Source organism: Bacillus rossius, chromosome 10 (genome assembly GCF_032445375.1).
Source record: "Bacillus rossius redtenbacheri isolate Brsri chromosome 10, Brsri_v3, whole genome shotgun sequence".
Classification (NCBI taxonomy): Eukaryota; Metazoa; Arthropoda; class Insecta; order Phasmatodea; family Bacillidae; genus Bacillus; species Bacillus rossius.
Genome location: NC_086337.1, coordinates 46,589,916 through 46,613,218, shown reverse-complemented (window position 1 = coordinate 46,613,218; position 23,303 = coordinate 46,589,916). Strand labels below are relative to the sequence as shown.

At 38.4% G+C, this 23,303-nt stretch overlaps 1 protein-coding gene across 1 annotated transcript in view; it reads right to left on the bottom strand.

Moving 5' to 3' along the window:
- LOC134536334 (tight junction protein ZO-1) overlaps nt 1-23,303 on the bottom strand; it is a 213,885-nt gene that overhangs the window by 7,126 nt on the left and 183,456 nt on the right. Inside the window, 6 exon segments of the mRNA XM_063376086.1 lie at nt 4,803-5,070; nt 7,013-7,254; nt 14,472-14,725; nt 15,866-15,958; nt 15,960-16,358; nt 19,509-19,816. Coding sequence (XP_063232156.1) covers nt 4,803-5,070; nt 7,013-7,254; nt 14,472-14,725; nt 15,866-15,958; nt 15,960-16,358; nt 19,509-19,816 — 1,564 coding nt within the window.

Sequence of the window (23,303 nt, the reverse complement as noted above, 5' to 3'; positions counted from 1 at the left end):
TAATATGTATAGCCAGTGGTAGCATTACTACCAGTCACAATTACAAATACATGTCAAACAATTACTGGTTATAGATTTATTTTTTTTGCTTCATATATATGTTTTTCAAAATAAATAATGTAGTTCTCATTAGTTTTCGAAACGAGTGTTGCACATTATACCGAACTTGTGAAAAAAATATTAACCAGAAACATAAACAAAAAAAGTAATTTTTATAAAAAAAAATATTACAATTTAAAAACTCAACAATTTCCAACATGAGTATGATGTAAAAATAAAAGTAGTTTCTATTCAGTTTATTTTTAATCCAAAAGTAGTTATGCAGAGAAGCAACTGCTCTTTTTGAGTTTTTTTTATTGAATTGCAGTTTTGGTATGCTTGCCACATAAAGCAGCAGCCAAATACATAACATATATTTTAAAAGTATATATATTTTTGGAAGGAGAAATGGTTTTTCATAAAGGAGCAATGGCATTGCCTATCATTAAATAAATTCTTTAAAGTATGTTACCTAAAATGCACGTCAAAACTGAGGGTACCTAAAAAGGAACATGTAGAGGAGACATAAGTGCCTATGAACACAGGTCGGGAAATGCTTCTGTTTATTGCTAGAGCCGCTAAATGTTCAGTAAGGTATGTACTCTGGAACATCATTAAGCAAATGCGTGCATGGAACACAATACACCACACGAATGGTTCAGTCCACTGTATGTGTGTTCCGATGTACCTCATTGTCCACAGTAACTGCTCTAGCGATAAACAGAAGAGCTCACTGACACTCTGCCTTCTATAAATACCCCACATCAGCACCCACAGTTTAGACACGTATTTTAGACACACTCTGTACATCACAAACATTTTTTGATGTGCAACGTCTGAGCTCTCTGTATACGGCATTTGGTAGGAGTGATTTGGTGAATGGAACGGAACGGAAATGTGTAACCACGATGCTGCCAACTGTGGCAGATGGTGTGAACCAAAGTTCACAAAGGCAAAGGCAAACTCTATAGTGTTAACTAATAGTGAATTTTAACAAGATGGGCAGTATCTTAATAAAATTCCTTGTCGAAAATCAGGTCCAAAGCCGTGCTTTAGAATTTTTTCATGTCTTTTTCGCTTTAATCGGAGCAGTTTCATTATATAGTTAAAAATTTTGGTCTGCTAATCAAATGATTCAACAGTCAACATAGCTGCTCCGGCAATGAATTTTAGCGATGGGTGTGGAAACTACGTTTGATTTGCGGCAAGAAATGTACATGAAAACACAATTTGGGTATATATTTATCACGCTCAGCATTATCTTAAGGAATTCTACATTAAATTTTGCGTTGAGTTTTGTATTATGAAGTGTATTTGCAACATGAGAACACATGAATTTGCTCGTCACCGTCACTTTTTTTTTTAAATACTGACCATGATAATAGCAATCAAACATAATATATGGAGCAGAAAATATGCCAGGCTGAGGGTAGCATGTTATTTAAGCAGTTAGAACACGACAGAAGTACAAAGACATTAGATAAAGATATTGAATTCTATATTAAATAGTAGAAAGAAAAAAGAAGGATAAGGAATTTAATGTGGAAAAAAAAATTAAAATAAAAAATATACACTTAAGGTTATTTACACTTAACAATACACCTTACCATATTCACCTGTAGATTATTATTATTACATATATATATAAAAAGAAAGGTAGCAATAAAGCAGCATCAACACTTCAAACATAAATCACTCATTGTTTATATAGCCCAGTTTTAATACACATGTCAATGCTTTAGCAATAAATAATAACAACCTAATTTAATCTTGAGAAATCTTGTTTTATGCACCATTGAGCCTGTTTACTAATTTACATAAATTAATGAAGATGAGTGATGGTAACTGAAGTTTGATACCAAAGTACAGTTACTTAACTTTCTCTTAAAGGAATATTAATTACATCATAAAGTAGTCAAAGGCATAGAATTTTACCCTGGAAGTTTATTCTGTAATCCATTCAGTTCTCCTTAAGGGGAAATGTTAAAACATGAATTTAGTAGCTGATCATGCAAAACAAAAAAATTAATGCAAGTATACGTGACTAGGTATTAAGCCATGATCTAATAGAAGCCAAACACCCTACAGTCTGTGCCTAACTGTGCAACATTAATCCCTAATTAAACCTTTTACATCTCAAAAAGAGCACATTGTGTATCCTGGTGTTGAGACTAATCGGACACAAAGCAGGAGGTGTAATGCAACCAGAGGATCAACATGGGAAACCCAAACCTTGCAAAATCTTAAGATTTCCAAAAGAATACCTCTTAATTCAGATTTTTTTTAAAATCCAGTAAAACATGTAAAATATAATTTTTTTTTTTTGGTAAAGTAGGCATCACTCATAGCTGCAAACTTAAGTTAAATAGCCCAGTGTACGCCTACTCACAGAAGAAGGAGGGAGAACATAGAAGTGTGACTCTTACAGTAGAAACTAAACCATGTTTTGAACAACATGAGACGGTATCTGGCTGTACATATTCTGCAGGTAGAGATGGTAGTGGCAGACAGAGCACAGTGAATGTGCGAGTACTGCCCTTGCAAGGACATATTTAAGGGGTCTGATCAGGGAGATTGTGCACCTCTCAAGCCAAATAAAATTTATTATATATGTTGCTTAGACATCAAACCAATACAAGCAAATACAGCACTGTAACAATTTTATATGATAAGTGTTTAGAATTTTACATCAATAACAGTATAGACAGTTATGCGGTGAACTAAACTAGTAAAATTTTAAGTAAACTTAAAAAGAAATGATAATACAAATCAGAGTGTTAGATAATTAGATTATTTTTTAATAGCTTAACAAAATAATGTCAAGAAGAAAACGAGAAACTTAAAAAATTTTGTGCTCCTCCCTTAAATAGTTACTGAATTCACCACTGTGTGCTTGTCTGTAGTATGTACTCCTATGTAACTGGAGTTGCCAAAGTCAAATTCACACAAGCGATAATCATAGACGGAGGATGATTCCAAATAGTAAGGATGCTATTTACACAACGATAAACAAAGGGCCATTTCAAATTAAGGCTGCATTTAGTGAGAAAATAAATAGTTGTCACAGGATGTTGAATTTCTTTCTACGCTAACACAGCTTGGCATATCAAAAAAGAAGTACATTTTTGGTGATTGTTGTTTGTACAGATTCTACACTATCTCTTTCCAAGCAATTTTTAACTGTACCAGTTCTAAATAAATCAATTCACAATCAAAATTAGACATAAAAAATGTGGAAATCAGTTGGCTGCTTCAACTACTGACTGTTGTAGTTCCTACTAAAAGCAAAAGCCCCTTAAAAGCCACAAGAATGCATGTTAGGGATCTGAGCAACTCGTCCTTTCCTGAAAGACTGCATCAGCGATTCTGTAAGAATCTTTGAAACTAATCGGTAGGTAAACAAAAATGGTTCACATCTTTTAAGGTAAGGATTAGTAACGGGTCGCATCCCAATTTTCTCGAATCCGAATCTCGAATTTAAATTTTAATGAATATCATGAATATACCCCTTAAATCCGAAACTAGGTCTCAAGGGTCAGATGAGGTGGGTATTGTTTACACAACATTTTTTTTTAATATTCCTATCAGTTGGTAGAAGGAATCATGTATCCCACACAATTCTCAAATGTTCAAGTGAGCCATTAGAAGATAAATAAAGATAAAAAAATGATTGTTTAGTTTGATTCTGTTTATAAAAAACTTGGTTGTCTGTAAAGTCGGTTTTTCGGACTATAGTTTGTGACATCATAACAAAACATTGATGAAATGATTGCATACTTTTATGAAAAAAATTGAATCATTTTTATTGAATTATCACTATTTTGTATGGATACAAAGAAGGAGCGAAATGAAATCTACAATTTAATTGATAAATTTACTTTCATTTGCACTCAATTCAAATACTATGTATATTACTTTAACGAACAGATTATTTACACAATGACTTTTATACATGTTTGCTATTTAACTTCTCCCGATCTGTGTTATTCTGTTAAGGATAGGACGACGATAGGAAAAGTAAGAAAAGGAATGGGAGTGTTTCGAGTTTAATGTTCCTCGAAAAAGTCAAATCAATGGTTGTTCCAAATCGAGTGGAAGAGAGATAGATGCGGCGCAAGCATACAATGAGTGTAACGGGACACAGTGTAACAGGACAATGTGCGCAACGGGACACTTTTTCGTGCATGCAGACCGGCGTTCATCGATTTAGTAGACGTTGTCACGTCAAAAAAAAAAAAATTGATAACATTTATTTGAGTGTTTGCAGGCTTTCACGGCCATTGTCTGAAGTAGCTTGGCTTCTGGGTAGGACTGCTCCCTGATGATGGCGACTGCAATGTCGACCGAAACGTCGGTGAATTATTCGCCAAGGACACGGCTGCAACCCAGAAGCCAGGCTACTTCATTTATTGGAGTGGTTCTGTAAGAGTATACCACACAGGAAATTTTTCCAGTTTTGCAGATCACTACAGGGAAAATGGCCCCGAGAATAATTTTCCGGGAAGCTAGCATCATACTCCTGTCTCCTGTCGACTCAGTGGCGTAGCAAGCGGGTGGCAGGGATGGCCCCCGCCAGGGGCACCGGAGCAGGAGGGGGTGCCACCGCGACGGTTTCGCGTTACTGAACCTTCCCCCCCTCTCTTTTAATCCAAGAGGGGGGGGCGCCATTTTCAATTCTGGCCAGTGGCGCCAGTCACCGTAGCTACGTCACTGTGTCGACTCGCTCGCGGTGCAGGCGGGGGGTGGGGGGCCCGGGCGCTCACCTCAGGCTGGCCTCCAGGTAGTGCTGCATGGCCTGGCTTCGGCCGCCCCCCGCCGACGGCTTCTTGTACAGCTCGAACGCCGAGCCTCGCTGCTCCCGGTTGGCCAGGTCCAGTCCGCCCGCCGCCTCCCGGCAGTCCCGCGCCGCCCCCGGGGCGCCGCCGCCCCCGCCGCCGTAGTGGCACTGGCCCCCGCGGTGCAGCGACGGGTTGTAGTTGCGGTCCAGGCTGCTGCCGTGGCCCGAGTCGAACCCCCCGTTCACGTCGTCCCCTGCGGGCGAACGGGCAACACAACAATAAATACAACATTTAATATATTACCAATCATATTAACTATTCAAATAATGTTATTAACTTTAGAAACAGCAGTGGCTATTATTCAAGGATATGTATTTGCTGTACTAAGTACATTATATGCAAGAGAATCAAACTAATGTCAATTAAACAAAATCACCCCTATCATTTAGTAGAAATAAGACCTTGACCACTAGTTCGAGCAGTATCAACAATAATAATATTAGTAGGAACAGTTAAATTCTTTCAACAAACAACAAACTTAACTATAACAAGTGACCGGCACCTACGTACAGGACGTCTGCAAACACACCCAGCGAACCGAACTCATGCATGTTCTCTGTTCCCAGGGGTTCGTAGGAGCGGCTCGCACAAAACTTTACACCACACGCCGCACCCGAGTTTAACTAGGTCGCTTGGAATTACAGCACACCGACAAGCCTCTAAAATGCACACCAACACGACACTACATCACGCCAGTTAGCCGATCTGACTGGTGGGGAGCTTCACTCCCCCGCCGAATTAGGGTACACGTAACTTCTCTAGCATTACACAACCTACCAGCGCACACACAGGCCCGTGTGCCGAACCTATCCCGCAAGACACGCACCCCCCCGCCGTCGATTCAAATGATTCTTCGCCAGTGTGGGGTGCACCTGATTTACCATGCACTTGGCGAGTTGTAGAAACTTCGTTTCCTGGCCTCGCCCACGCTTACTGCCCCGGATGGCAATAGGATGGATCGGCGGCGTCGGTGAACCAAAGACACAAGCAGATTGACCGCAGAAAATGGAAAAAAAAGCGGGATGTAAATGTATTCGACCCATCTTTCCTGGCGTGGCGAGCACTCACCTGGTTGGCTAAGCACTTTAAAGAGCTCACGCTACTCGCTGGCATCTGTCTGGGAGGGTTGTTGGTTCTCAGTTACTTATTGTGGTAAATTAGTTTCTGTTTTATAATTAAAGTTTATTATTAGTGATGGTGATACAGGTAAAAACTGATACAGATTCAATTACCAACACTTTTCCTAAACAGATGCGATAACAGATATAAAACCCGTTCAACTTTGTAAATAATCACAGTGCAGGTCTCCAGAAATTCAATTTTTTTAAAGTAATAAGTCAGTACCTTAATAAAATACTTTATTAAAAGGATTTTTGATAGATTTTACTGCAAAACATTTGTGCGTAACACAATTAAAATTATATCTTTGACTATCTAAAAAACACAGAATTCAAGTATGGCCTTAAATTACCGAAAAAATTTGGAGTAAAACAGAACTATAAACAGGTAAATATAAAAGATGAATGGATGATATTACTGTTTTTTTTTTAAAGTACTAATTGGAAATGAAAACGTAGGAAATCTGGGAAAATTGGGAATATTGGCAGGTTCCAACACTTAAAACTCTTACATCTTAACAGTACCAGCTATCCATATATTTTTTTTAACCCATTAATTCGTTGAACATCTGTGTTCCAACCTATGGTCGGCACCCTCCACCTGTCCTCCCAAATATGCGCCCTATTAGGCAGGGGTGCAACAACAGGGGGGGCGGGGTGGCAAAGGTATTTTGCCCCCCCTCTGAAACCTTGAAGTGGGGGCAAACGGGGGCAAAGAAAGTGCTGTGTAAACAATTTTTAGACACTAAAACTGCTTAAATAGCACCATTTTCCACATTGAAATACAAATTTTCCCGGGGGAGGACCCCCGGACCCCCCACTTCAATTAGGGGGATCGATCATTCTTCATAAAAAGGTATATTGCCCCCCCCCCCCCCCCCCCTTGGAAATTTAGTTGTTGCACCCCTGCTATTAGGGGTAGATTGGGAGTCAGCTTACGGATCCATTTTCACACATCCCGCTTTGTCGAAGAACTAAATTTATTGTCGCTGCTGGAGAGACGGCCGCCTCGCTCACCCCCGTTCTGGTGGGCAGGGGGGAAGTTGCCGGCGTCGAGGCCGCCCGCTGCGGAGTAGGACTTGGCGTGCTGGCAGGCCTGGTCGTAGCCCGCGGGCTCCCCGCGGCCCCAGGGAGGCTGGTGCCCTGGCGCCCCTCCGACGCCCTCCGGCTGCGGCGGGCGGTAGTTCTTGGGCTTGGGCGGCGGCACGGGCTTGTAGGCGGCCGTCTTGGGGGGAGGCGGGGGCTTGTAGTCGCCGGGCCTGTGGTGCACACGGGGGCGAACACGCGTTCCAGACCATCCGAACCTTCTGGATCCTCTCAAACCGCCTGCTTTCTTTCGGTCAAAACATATGAACGTGGACTCTACTTAATAAAATTCTCAACACTGACTGAGACAATGCACAGCTTAAGGGGCCCGCCTCGTCAGGGGTGTATGTGTGTTAGTGAGGCGGGATGATAAGCGCGACGCTCTGGTGCTTCCAGCGCGGTATAGCCTCTGAGCGCAAGGCTCTGAACTGACGCGCAGTCTTCTCGTTGTCACAGGATAACTGTGGTATTTTAGCGGTGACCGCAACATTATATGGTCGGTAAATGAAGATAAAGGTGTAATGCAAGTTCCTTAAGTGCTTTTAATAATCTGTACTGGATGTTTTACGCCTAAAAATTACTCTGAAAACATGCATTTTAGCCATTTTAACTCTTCTAGAAATGCAGTTTAAAAACATGATACAAAATTTAAAGTACTTTTCGGGCCTCAGCAAACTCTTAAATGCTTTTCGTAAACATACCCCACTCGGATATCTTGAGTAGTTTTGAAATCGCGTTGTTTTTCCTGAAGCTCTGTGCACCGTCTGTGTGACCAGGTAGGCGGGCCCCTTAAGCCAGTGGGTCTAGAAGCATGCAATTTTGCATTTAAAATTCATCCTCTTAAGGGGTTTAGATAAGGGATGAAAGTTTGTCATTTTTGAAGTTCAAAATATGGAAACTGACATTAAGACTTCTGTTTATAGATAAAAAAAACCAGCTGTATCAGCACTTTTGGTAATTCCATCAATAATGAGGATCAAATACTTTCCCATCTGGCACATCTATAGTCTCATTACAAAGTACCTCACATTAAATAATCTCACACTTAACAGAATATATTTTTTTCTTCAGATTTTTACATTTAGTGTTCAATATACACGACTTTTAATTATTAGCATCTAAAACTGCAAGATTTAAAATTTTTACAGGCTTGCTCTTATTTAGTTTTGATTTTAATATGTCGTGATTTGTGGCCAATTGGAAATGATAAGGGCAGAGAATTGAACTTCTGTGGTTTTTTTTTTATCAGGAATGACTGCCAGAAGAAGATCCCAAAAATTTCAGATTAGCTGGAATGTACTGTACAAGAGACTTCTTTGTGTGAAGTAATACACAGTTATCTAACTATTTCAAAAGAAATAACGAGTACTGGAAAATACAGTTAAAAGTAAACATACCAGATTCACACATTTCTAAACACTTAACAAGGGATTTGCCCAACTACTACAGGTGCCAAGGTTCTGATAGCCCATCTGAAAACTGCAGCATTCTGCTAGAATATTATAGATATCTTAAGGTGAGCCAACCATGTAATAGTTAATAGTTTATATTCAACAAATTAATTATGCAGATTCAGATTTACTGAGAATATGAAAACTAGCATATAACTTACATAATATGGTATTTACTAATTACTATAAAATAAACTAGTTACTTTACAAACCTAGAGGTGCATACTGTACTCACAAAATATACACAAAACATGTAACATTTACATATACTTATACTATCAAGTTATCAACCTGTATAATTATTACTACCATCTTTGTAGTATGTATTACACACACACTTAAAACACCATTACCCAAGATGTTGTACTTTTAACATGTATTATCTAAATAAAATTATAATATATATTAACACTGGTAACTTCGTTTGTAAAACAAACATTTAAAGGATTGAATGTTTTTACACCATAGTTAATATTTTCAATTTCTTGTATATTATTTTATTTTCGACCCTTGAGACCTTAATTCAGATTCAGAGAATATTCGAAGAACTCTTTGGGATTAGAATTTGAGATTTGGTTTCGAGAACACATTAATATTTGACCCATATATATATACACACACACACACAACACGTGCATGCACTCACACACGCACACACACACACATAGGATTCTATATTTATACCTATGCAAAATACTTCATTTTCAGACAACTATGCTCAGCATTTACTTGACACTTGTCAGCACCTTAGCATCAGCAGCGAATGAATTCAGTAATCTATAAATTTATTCTAAATGCCTTTCGTCTTCCAGTACACTGCAGACCATCAAAATGGTTTTAAACTGTAGTCAAGTAGGAAAATTTACAGAACTACTAGAATTATTTTATAAGTTCATATTTTGTCAAAGGTTTTTAAACACGTCATGATGGAATAAGGGAATATTTTTTATGCTCATTAATACTAAGTCGCACACAAGTAAGAAATACAAACCTAAATTATTAGCTATTGTAAAAAAAAAAAAAACTGACAACCAATACAACTCAAGCAAAGAATATTAAATGTGAGAGGACAGGATAGGTATTCCACAACATACATATTCTGTTATTTCTCTGTAATTTACAAAATATATCATAAAAGTTAAACAATTTAAGAATGGCCTCAATACTGTTTGCATTTAAATTACAGAGGAAATTATTATTATTATTATTATTATTATTATTATTATTATTATTATTATAAGGTTTTTTTTTTTTAAAGTTTTTTATGTTTATTGTTGCTTGCTCCACCTCAAATTGGTTTTAACTAAAATAACAGTTTTCTTTTGAACAGACATGACAATGACAATAATGTTTATCTGCCTTAAGTATTTTCATACAAACAGCATTTCAATGCTCAACTGAAGGCCAGCATAGAAGCACCTTATGGACACTAGCCTATAAAACTTCCAAAATATATTTAAAAACTGCATTAAGTCTAGAGAGTCATAGTACTGTCTACATCCTATTAACCACTTTTTTTTTTTGTATACAACAATAACTAGTGTTAATACCAATAAACCCTACCAAAACCAATAAAAGTATAACATGGTTTACATAGCTACATATAGCCTATAAAATTAACATATGAAACCAATACCTGAGTAATGACAGAGCGTATTAAAAACAGTAGGAGGCCTAAGCATGCGAGATGAAATATATGAGTCATGGGATGGTTGGGACAAAACAGAAAAAAGACGAGAAATGAAAGAGTAATATTTTAAAAGTGTAACATTGGTAACATCTCTCAATAGATTAATATCTTTTATTTTTCAGGTATTCTTCCATAGCTTGTTTTTTTCTTTTTTAATATACTTTGTAAAATATGTCAGTTATTTAATTTAACTTATCAAATCTCTTCAGCTAAGAACCTTAAAAGTATGTGATGGCACTTTGTTAACAAGTGATATCTAATTATATTTGGTGCAATGTTTTATACTAAAACCCACATGACCCTATAAATTGGCAAAACTTTAATGAAGTACTTAGTGTGTTACATAAACAAAACTAAAATATATTAATTAAATATTAAAAACTTTTATGCATCGTACACAGAAAACAGAAAACTACGCTCACTGTAATGTACTATATGCATGTCTTTCAGAAGGCAAATTCTTTCTATTCTCGTTAACAAAACAAACTTTGGTGCAAGGAACACTTGTTTTTACAAGCAACTTATAAATTTATGAGATGAAAATTGTAGAAGTAAGTATTAAGAACGTTTCGGCATCAAAATTAATTTTGTTTGTGTTGTCATGAGAACTGTGTGGACTTGTAAGCATAGTGTAATGGCACACAGTGTTTTGTTTTTGTGCAGAGCTATAATAAAAAAAAAACGTAAAAGTTCTGAAAACTCTTTTTCTTCAGTAAAAACTGCATAACCAAATTTGTACTTAAACCTCTAAATAAAAAACATCAACAAACATTTTTCGGCGAACATTATTTTTATTTATTATTTTGGAAGTGTTTTATGAACGTTGCAAGTCAGATAGTCTTTTAGCCGTGCTGATATGAGTTGTTAGACCATGTATATGAAACTGGTCAAGATATAAGATAGCATAAAAAATTTTAATTTTTGTGACATCACTAAATATTTTGTAATTTTGGTTGAGATTTGTAAAGCTAATCAGAGGTTTAACAGTGCGAAAATGAAAAAAAGCAATAGGAAGATGCTGAAGTCAAAAGCAGTATGCTTGAAACTAAGGGATTATAAATAATGAAGATCATACCCAAAAAAAGCATATAAGCACTTGTTCCTCCATTCAGTACATTCTCGTTTACATACAGTGCATGACTGGCACTTACGATTAAAAATTATTGACAGTTGACACACAAAAGTGTAGTAGCACAAAAAACATAAGAATAAGCTGGAAAGAGCAAGTAAAGCTAGAGTTAGAAGGGTGTTTAGCGTATCGGAGCGGGGCGGGTTAATTGGTTACGTGTCATTAGAGCACACAAGACTAGCAGGGGGCGCACACGGGAGGCAGCGAAACATTCCGCTCGACAAGCCAGGCGACGAACCAGACCGAGCTGAGGACGAAACGAGACCTGAGAAGAAGGTGGCACAAGAGTGGGAGAGTTCACACTAGAGTGTTGTGGCTGTAGACGAAGACACGGGAGGCTTTGTGAACGGGGAGAGGCGGGGAGCCCACCAACGCTTCCACGCTGGCCGCTGACGGGCGACTGAAAGAGAACACAGTCAACTGACACCGCCACCAAACACGTGCCAGCTTTTGTTTTTTATTTTTTATTTTTAAATGCAGTGAATGGTTTGTAATCATCCTATAACTACAAGCATACGAGAAAAAAAAAAAACTAAACCCAGTGATTAAATGACTGATTAGCCTCACCAGCTATGCTACTTTTCCCCAACACATTTTTGTAAGCTCATGCAAGATCCCAGATATCTACGTTCAAATACATATGAACTAGGCCTGTGCAAAGCTTCAACTAAGCGAATCAATTGAAGCTCATTTTAATGTTTGATTCGACTACGCCAGGAAATTTGCTATTCGTTTCATTTGAAGATTCGGTTGTGATGCACAGCTTTGTGTCTGATGTGGAAGCTTCACATTTGTTGCAAAGCTTTAAAACTTTGGAAGCCCTGAGATATGCCCATGAAAATATTTGTTTTGTGTTGTAATGTTTTGCTTGAATAAAGTTGGTTACCTACTTCAAAAAGTAAAAGGTGGCATCCCATTTGCTTTTATCATTGCACAATATTAATATTAAGCATGGTTATTAAAAAAGTTTTTTGAATGATGTTTTACATGGGGCCCAACTGGTTAATCACTTAGGCGGTTCAAACATTACAAGCATTAAATGATAATTGTTTTGTTTTTTTTTTACTTCAATCCTGTATTTTATAACTTATGCGAACAATATTCAAATTCGATTTGACTTTGGGAATATTTTAAACATTTGTTTTGTATCAAAAAACTAGTATTTGCATAGGCCTAATATGAATGTATAAATAAACTCATACTCAAAATATTTCAAGCTGAAAATGATATAACACTAAAAACTCAACTTACCTGAGAGCTATATTTTTGGCACTATTAAAAATCAGACAAGACATCAAGAACAGCTGCAAAAGTGCACACAAAATCTCACAGACCAGGTGCCCAAGCTTGTGTCTGAATGCTCAACAGAAATTTTTTTGTATTTAATTGTGTTTTTACTTTTTTACATACTTACATTATGAGTTTATACTTTAAAAAAATGTGAGACGGAAAGTAAAAAAAAAAGGTATGATTAAGATGCAGCAAAAAAACTCAATACACTTACAGAACAGCATCAACAAAATGAATTTAAAGAAATCAATCGGGTAAAAATACATTCATAAAATGTACACAAAGAATATAAGAAAACACAGAAAACAGAAGAAAGGCAATGAGACAAAGAACTACAATAAGTGAATTGAAGACCTTAAAAAAGTCAGAAGTCACTGTAATATGGTCTTACTAGAGGTAGAAGTAGTAGTAGTAGTAGTAGTAACCAATAAATTCTAAAACATAATTTTTTTCTACTAGGGGTGAGACTGCACAAGTTAATTACTTCCATTTAAAAATTAAAATACTTATTGCTATACTTTTTATGACAATCAACCGATGAGCCATACCCCCCCCCCCCCCCCCCCAATTATAACAAATAGCCCAAAAAAATTGAAATGTTTAAATTTAAAATCCCAGTCAAAACCTACTCCTGCATATTTTGTAATTTATTTCAGGCTAAAGAGTATGATATAGCAAAAAATAAATGGGTGAGTAGTGACTTAAAAATAAAATTAATTATCGTACTGCCTTTTTACAGTCTCATGTTTAGCCTAATAAGCAAGCAAAGAAAAAAAAAACATTGACAATGACAATACTAACCTTCAGAATTCATAACTTTAACCATGTGTGTTGGTTTTTTTTTTTTTTTAATTTTATATTTTTAAACAATGGCACAATTTATTCAAGCAAATTTAATATCTGCTACTGTCTGTGATTCTGAGTACTAGAATTGTATATGTATTAGAAGAGAAAATATTTTAAGAAAAATATTTCACAAAATGAAATAAGACTAAAAAAATTCAACGTTGATAACCTATGAAGTTTTAACACAATATTTTTCTTCATACCATGTCACGAAATTCGCAGAAGCTCACACGAGACAAACTTACAACGGACGCTAAACCGTTTCTTCCAGACTGCACCAACCAACAGTGCCGCCGTAGTCCGCAGAGCAGGGAAATTCGGATATCACGTAAAACTTGGCCCAGAAAGCTACTGTTCCGACTTTCTGTGTATATAGTTTAAACATGTTTAGTGTAGTGTATAGACTTTGAACATTTTTAAACTTCCCGCCCTGCAGGGCATTGTCAGGAAGTAGGTTGGTGCACCTGCGCACAGGAAGAGGACAGTCCGATAATCAACGTGGTGGCGGGCGGACGTCGGTTATCATCGCGACTCGTTTCCAAATCGAACTATGCAGTTGCTTACAGATGTTGCATCCGCTAATTATCTCAGTCCACATCCTCTTTGTGCAACAGCTACCTTTATGTGGCTCGGTGCTTTTTTCCGGTCACGAGTTCCCGTGCAAATGTTCTCCGAGAGCGTAGGAGCGTGTACGGACAGCGCGGAAATGCCGGTGCCCGTCTCCTCGGAAGGGAAGGTGTTTTGACTGTGGACTGATAACACCATCTTCCTGACGGAACGACTTACCGCGGCGGCGCGATAACAAAGACCGACTGGTTGCCGGCACTGCCAGCTAGTGGCGCTACCGCAGCCAGCAGCGCGGGAAGTTCAAGCACAGTCCTTGATACAAGGAATGTCTCAAAGTCCCAACGTATTTACACAAATTTAAAAACACCACGAGTCCAATCATACACAAGTCCAAACAGGAGGCGACATGACGCTCACCTGAACTTGTTGTAGTCGGGCGGCTTGGACGGCTTCCCCGAGCTGCCCCCTCCGCTGCTGCTGCTCTCCAGGTTCAGGCTGCTGCCGGCCTTGATGGGCTGCGCCGTGGAGCGGGTGAACCTGTAGGGGTCGTGGTTCCGCGGCGACGTGGGCGCCCCCCCGTTCCCGTTGCTGTTGCACTTGAGGTCGTCGTGGGCGTTGGGCCCCAGCCGGTTGTTGTACGAGTCGTACGACGACACGCTGTCGTAGCTGCTCTGCGGACGGGATCGGGGGTACCACTCAGGACATTGCCCCCCACCCGTCTCTCTCCTCTCTCTCCACTTTCACAACAAACACTACTGATGACCAGGCACAAGATTACACGCTTTTAATTTTCAGGCTGACGTCATTTTCTAAAAACAACACATTTCGGTGTTATTTATTTATTTTTATTTTATTTTCAATTCTGATAATTCGTAAGTGTAGCATACTATTGAAAAAAATATGGCACTTAATTTAATATTGCACGTTTACAATATGATAATTTTTAATCGGCATGTCAAGTATTTGTGTGTTTGGAAAATGTAACGTCATAAAAGTTAAAAATAAGTTAATAATAACAGTTGCAAAATAAAAACAAATCAAAATTTGTTACCATCTTTTTAGTACATATTATTAATTGTAATTCCCTGCTAAATAAATTACACTTACTGAATTTACTATATCCAAAAGACTACATAGGTGTTTGTCATTCGATTTAATTTTTAATTTATAAATGCTGTTAATTTCACGGTGCTCTATAGTGATTTAACTTGCATTTTGTTGTTGTCAGGTGTATATTGACACGCTTTTCGGTGTTATTACAGTTTTATTGCAATTCACCATATATAATCTTGTCCCTAATAACACTTACCTAATTTTATGCCATTTTTTTACACATTGTTATTTGTATTCACATTATGTATTATATATATAGTTATACATTTACTGAGTTTTTAAATTTTAGAGCCTTTGTAATATGTAGAGACCTGCGAAATTCGCGGATTCATTCGGTGATAGGCTAGAATTCAAACACATATACCTCTTAGATAATTTTTCTATCGGCTTACTGCTCATCGGGACGAATCTCAATCAGTTATAAACCCTCAACCAAAGAAGGATTGAATCACAGACAAACCAGCTGAGACGACTTACAAGTCGGCAGCCGACAAACTTGCGGTTTTTTTTTTCCCCCGAAGTGTACAGTGGCGTGTACAGTCCATCCCGAAGGCCATCGAAACCGCGAATTTTTGCACGTCTCTAGTAATTTGTATCTGTTGTGGTTATGTTATAAATTTATATTAAATAGATCAAGTTTAAAAATGTTTCGGCACGCCCACAGAAGGTCCGCAGCGCACCAGGAGGGAGGGACTCACGGCCTTCATGTTGTGCCTCTCGAGGGACGAGCCGCCCGGCCCGCGGTGGTGCAGGCCGGCGTTGATGTAGTTGGGCGGGTCCAGGCAGCCGTCAGGGTCGCCCGGTCCCCCCCTCGCCCTTGCCGAGCAGGCGCTCCGCGGCGGACTGGCCCGACGGCCCCCGCGACGGCTTGCTGGCGCGGTCCACCCGCGGGGGCAGCTCCGGGGGGGGAGGGGAGTGCGCCAGCGGGGAGCGGGGGGCGGCGCCCCCCCCGCCACCGCCGTTGGCCAGCCGCGGCGGGGAGGAGGGGTAGTGCGGGGGGGAGGGGTAGTCGAGGTCCAGCGCGGAGGAGGAGGAGGCGGGCGGGGAGAAGCCGTACTTGCCGTCGCCACCCTGCGAGTGCCGCTTGCCCGGCCCGTGTCCGTAACCGTAACCGTAGCCGTAGCCGTGAGAGTGCTGGTGCTGGTGCTGGCGCTCCGAGGGCAGCGACAGCCCGTTGTGCGGCTCGTAGCTCTGCAACCGACCACAGTCACCAAGCATTGCAACGAGCCCCGTCTCACATCACCAGAGACCCGTGAAATTTACGCGGATTCGTTCAGTCGCAAGCTAGAATATGCAAGCCTCCACGCTCTCGCACCGTGTTCGTGATCGGCCCCGCAGTTGTTTGTGGACACCGCCTGTCCACGACCGTGAGCCAACGATGCCCAGCTGGGAGAGAAGTGAGCGGATACGGGTAGTGCCGAATAACAAGGATAAAAAATGTTCTCGCTAAGAAATCAACCAAAAGGGAAAGTAAACATGGGGTCGAGCACACCTGTAACTTTGAATTCTATCCTGAGGCCAGAAGAATCCGCGAAAATTCCGGGTCTCTATACATTACATATCCACTATCCAGCGTTAAGAAACAACTATCCTTCATGTGTGATTTAAACACCATTAACAGTAATATCAGCAGATACCATCGAGAGAAACCAAGCCTCCTCCCCAATCCATAAAAATGTAAACGTTAAAGTGGCCATAACTGTGTGTACTGCCATACTTGTAGGTTTACCAAAGTATTCTATCAGCAATACACTTGTAATTTCGAATTACTATCAGGGTACGCTCACGGAAAAAAAATAAAATTGAAACTCAACCAGAAACTACCTCCCCCATCCCTGTTTTCCCCGATGGCCCTTAAAATCAGCTATCACTTTTACTTTATTATGGGAGCTTGTACTAATACAAATGCCATTAATACACAGTGAATGAAGAATTGAAGTAAAAATCACTCACAAAGATACTGATACTACTTAAATTTTAGCAGTCAGGGGGAAAAGAGTTTAAGTCAAGAAGCAATGGTATATGGCACAGCCGTGGCATACTGCACTGGTGAAGAAAATTAGGGTATCTACTTGAGGTAACCTGGAGCCATGGTAAATGGAGTCGCCATCCATATAGGGAATTAGGTTTTGCTTCTCGGCAAATACACACCCAAATTTTTCACAACTGGAAAATATGACGGAATGTTCCAAGTTTAGTCAAAAAGATGATTCCAGGACAATTACATTTTTTTCCCGATATTTTTAATGAAAATGTAGATTTTTACACAGTAAAATTTTTCTGGTTTTTACAATGAAAAGGCAGGGAACATCCCCATTCAATGCCTGTTCAGAACCCTTACCAAACATTTGTGATTATTCAATTAATTAGAGATTTTTTTTTTCATTTTCTTTTAACCCCATCATTACAACGGTGTTAAGTTACAATCAACAAATTGGAATAATATGTAACCCATAATCACACTTACATTCAGGGCCTAAGATGCTTTAATAAAATTTGAATAATTAGAGGACATTTTCATAAAATTCAATTGTTTATACTCATAGATATCATAAGTTTTCTTCTACATGACTTTTGATCTATTTCCTGCATTTTGATTAGAAGTGTCATAAAATTTTACTGCGAAGAAATATGTTATTTTCATTGAAAATATTTTAAATAAAAGCTAACTGTGTTGGAATTTGCTTTTTGAGTCTACTACATGTTACTCACTGTTGCAGTTAAGCAGTGGATTTTATCAGGGTACTCTCATTTTATCCATCAATTATTTCTGTCATTGATCCATTATCATCTCATAGGTCACAACAGAGGCATTGAAATCGCAACCCCTGGGTACCAGTTCTCTGAACCTGCTTATTCTGCTATCACCAGTACTAGGATTGGACCTCAGTACGGATGAGACATTAGCCTAATCCATCCATCCATCCATCCATCCATCTATCCAATTCCCACTATTGTAATGGTCTTTTCAGTTTAATGAGTATGGATATTCTCTATCTCTTTTGAAATGTCTTGCGAGATATACACATTGAAATTTATTACAATCCAGCTAATCTGAAGACAGAGGAATTGATTTTACCACTTAATCATACCCATGTTTACACCCGTTTAACCTGACTACGTATTATGTATGACAAATAGGTTCATAGATTAGTGCCTTCTTGAAAGAAAAAAAACACAATTTGTATCAGAGATTTAAAAATGTTCACAATAACTAGAGTGCATGATAACATCTTGTAGCACGGAAAAAATTATGGCAGGCCGTATACATAGTTGTGTATCCTGTACGTCACGAATGGATATGGATGAATGATTTACTTTACACAAGGATAGCAGTTAATGAAGTTGGATGAATGCTTCGAGTCATAGACCCAGAACGGAGACTAACGCAGCCTCGATTTCTACGGAGAGTTTCGAACGGGGTATGGATACCTCGTAGTTAAATGGGGAGTACAAAATTTCTCTGCCTTTTTTTTTCCAAAGCATTTTCGATGTCTTGAAAGGTCATCAAAACTGTGATGTACAAAAAAAAAAATAGACCCAACTACAAAGGTCAGGTGTGGTCTGAAGTAGATAATTTTTTTATGTTTTATCAGTCCAGTTACAGTAAAATCCCTATTATCTGCGCATGCTACGAAAAAAAATACAGCACATGTGTAAATCTGTATTTTATTAAAAGTGAGCAAATTTGAACTCTCCTGACGAGTGTATTGTGTGCAGTGTATACAGTAAAAAGCCACAGGCCTTCTCGGAACTCACGCAGTGTAGGCTGGCATGCGTTCCTCTATTTTTGTCTCTGTTGCGATTTGTTTCTAGTCGAATTGGTTTCTTTGAAATTAACGTTTCCTTTTCTTTTGTTTCCCATTTTCGGTTCTTTTGCGGATCGTCCGCGATTTTCACCATCCGCGGTGGGCCCTGCCACTTAATTTCGCGGATAATCGGGAGTGTACTGTACTTTTATCTTCAAGGAGGATAAGTGTGGGGGGGAAGAAGCCAATATCGCCCGTACCTTAGGTCGGCCACTGACCCCGGAATGACTGCAGTTAGTCGTGCGGTCCCATGTTACGGATGAATAGGGACACCTGCGTTTCGCGAATACATTTCGTGTCAAGGTATTTCACAAAACACTGTAGCTTTCCTCCTGTGGTCGTCGGCCGAGGTCGGCGGAGAGGTGTCGTCCCGCTCTTGACGGGGGCCGATGAGAATGTTTGTCACCGTACCTACTGCTGCACCCTCACAATTTGCCACGACTCTTATAGAATAAATGCCTCGACACGAAACGTATTCGCGAAATGCAGGTGTCCCCACGGATGAATGCTCGGGCGAGAGCGGGTGGCGTACCTGCTTGTAGGGGTGGCTGGCGGAGGAGTAGGGCGGCGGCGCGTGGTAGCCCGGCCCGGCGTCCTCCTGGGTGGCGATGCTGGGGTCGCTGGAGCTCTTCACCAGCCGGCCGGCGCCGCCCGCGGGAGGGGGGGCCGGGGCGCGGGGCTCCGGGGAGAGATCCAGGTCCGACTCGGGGGAGGAGGCGTAGGAGAGGCGCGAGGTCATCGGGAACAGGAAGTCGTCCGAGAGAGACTCGTCCGGCTGGGGTGGGGCAGGGGGGCGGGAAAGAGAGAGAGAGAGACACACACACACGGCGTGAAAAAAAGCGCGTCACGTGACCATGCAGGCGTACAAGTACACACACACCCAAGCACGAGATTGGTACAGTACATACGTGTTAGCATCACAAAACATTAGGCTGGTAGCTCCTTCCTCGCTGGCAAACAGATGTCTAGCAAGCAAATTCACCTACATACTTATTTATACACTAGTCACTTTTAAAAGCCCAGGGTCTGTGGGAGCCTGGCAGTTTATCTTTATAATTTTACAATCATTACCAATCTATACTAAAGCATGTAGGTTCTCATGTTGTATTTTAAGCTTTCTTGAACAGACCCCCTACATAATAAAAATGCACACTTCAAAAATAAAAAGCCATGCTCTTGGAGGTACTAATTACTAGTTTACGACTGAACTAAACAGGTCATGATCGTAATATCAGTTATTTTATGACAATGAAAGAAATGCTGATGTTTTATTCCTCTCATGCAAGAATAAAGTAGCCAATAAGGAAGGGAAACTGAATAATTTGGTTATAGAATTACATGGTTGCTACTACTGCAATGGCCATTTGGTGGTTTATCGGCATTAAAAAAAAATCCCAAGCATTAGGTACCACGAATAATTAAAATTTTCCACAGCTGGCAAGCTCACACAATGTAGAATACAAGTTTGAACAAACAAAACACAAAGAAACAGGCCTGTCTGATTGTGTGTTTAGCACAACTGCTTGCTTAAGAATATTACACTAGTCCTGGTTCCATCCTGATAGGATGCAAGAGAGTATATTTCCCTATGTGGAATTTAGTTTTTCTCTTCAGTACTGTCTTTTCAACAGCAGAGAGGGTTACAAATTACAAAACTGAATATGACTGGAACCAAAAAGTACTAATCACGTGCTTCAATGATACAAAAAAAAAAAGACAAGCACAATCTTAAAAATAATTATCATATTCTTACTGGTTAGGGTACAAATAGTCTGTAAATGAGAAAGCTACACACCTGAACAACATTCTTTTCTCTTGTGACACATAATTAAGCTTGTGAAAAGGGTTAAGGACAGGGTTTTGTGGTTTTGTGTTGTGTGTGAAAAGCTTTAGGTGAGGATGCCATCGCAGTGTTTATAGATCAACAAGTCATACTCAAATTGCTTTGCCATATGAGCAAAGGCATAAGCAGAAAAAATCCTAAAAATCCCAAATCCTAAAAATTTCTATCATTTCTGCCAACAAATGGAAAGAATTTGAAAGCAAACAGCAGGTAAAATTGGTATTCCCCCCCCCCCCCCCCACCCCCCTGAAATAAAATTCTGCACTTAGGCTCATGAGTAGATTTCCTTAGTGTTTACGATCAAAATTAACCTCTTGATTGTGCAGGATTACACTGAAATACAGGCATCTAGTGGTCATTGTTTTGGTAGTCATAAAAATATCATGTAGCAAACACTACTTTATTTTAGTAGATCAATATGTCAAAGTTTTCATAAATTATAAAATTTGAATTTATTTCTACTTTTAGGTAATTTGGGTAATTTTTTTAATTTTATCTTTACAAGAAACTTAATCTTTTGCTGAATTGAAAATAAATATAAAAGAATCCACGCAAAAATACTTTCAATTGAGGTTCAAAAATATTCAGGTCCTCTAAACTATCATAGCAGACAAAACAAAAACTCGTACATGCACAGTTTTCACAAAAAACACAAAACAATTTTGTTTAAGTCAACAACAAACAAACAAATAATAACGAACAAAAATAACTGTAGTAAGTTCAATTAAAACAAATCTTTTCAAAATCACACACACACACACACATTCTATCTCTCTTGCCAAACACAGATGAATGCAGAAGAATAAAACTGTTACTGCCACAACACATGAACTTAAAAGAATGTAAAAACACAAAAAAAATTTTTTTTCAATTCAATAAAGTTGAAATAATAGTATAAAGAAGCAACAGATCACTAGAACATACATAGGCATGCACAGATTTTATTATTAGTGTGTCCCAAAAAGTAAGATAATTAATTACCAATGGCCATCTGGGAAATGTAATGTAATTTTTTTTCCACGTTAAATATAATGATGGTTATGCATAATTTGCAAAAAAAAAAAAAAAAAAAAAAAAAGACATAAATGAACCACATCTGGAAAATATATCTTTAAATAGGTACGTAAGGAAAACTTGATTGTAAAAAAGTACATATTTATTTATTTTAAATTTGAAATGAATCAACAAATAAATTAAAATAATAAAAAATCAAAAAATTTAATGAATATTTTATTTTCGCTTTAAAAAATCACATTGATTCATTAAAAAACGTAAATTTAAAATATATAATTTAGTATGTTAGCACTGTAATGGATACTGAAAACATAAAAAAAAAAAAAAACACACTAGTCGTTAAAGGATGCTATGAAAAATAAATTATTCATTACTAAATTGTGCATTACTTGTGAGCCACAGCTAAACCAGAGGTGCCCACCCCCCCCAAACACTATGAATCACCCCCCCTAACCTAATGATGCCCACCGCCCCCCCTCCTCAAAATTTTTTATGCTATTTTCTCAATTATTTACTCAATTATTTTATAATATTATACTTTTTTAGTATTATATTTTATCACATTTTGCATTAATTTAAACTGATTTTTTAATAATATTTTTGGTCATATCAGGTAATATTTCCATCCTGAACCGACATATAACTGCTTTGTTGAGGAAAGTGCGGGGTTGCCAATTTGATTTACAAGATCCCTTTCAATTATCAAAGCACCAGAAATGTATTTTCACATTAGAAGCTATAATTATGTAAATAATATATACATTTTTCTCATCTTTTAGCCCCCCCCCCCCCCCCCCCCCCGAAATTTTAATGACGCAGTCTGCGTCGTTACCTCCCCCTTGTGGGCACCCCTGGCTAAAGAATTCAAATAAAATTTTGTCATTGCCATTTACTGACTATTTTTACCATCCTAAATTTTAACACATTAAAATTCAATTAATTTGGGTTTCCTTAACACTAACCACTAAACTCAAAATAACATTTAGAACCATTTAAATTCCTGTTGCTTCTATACAACTAATTACAATTGTCTTAATAATAGTTACAAAATTATCATTATGAAATGGTTTTCCTTGGTGAATTTATGATCCAGAAGTCAACCGAAAAAATTGAAATGTAAAACATAATATATTCTCCAATTAAATTAAATAGTTTGGCCAATCTGAGTGAGGGGATTAATTAAATATATAGCTTGATCTCAGAAATCATCATTTGTCGAATCATCAACTAAAACGTTGAAACAATGCAAGTAATTAAAGTTCCAACACAAAAATGTTTTAAACTACCTTGTAGTGTTTTCAAATGTACTAAAATTCAACTTATATCATAACATACAACATATCGTGATATTTATTTCAGCTCATAGAAAGATTAGGATACTCGAAATCAAAAGAGACACAGAGGTGTTGCTTCGGTGTTTAAAATAATTATCATGAAATTTCGGCATTAAAATCTGGAAACAACTTAAGA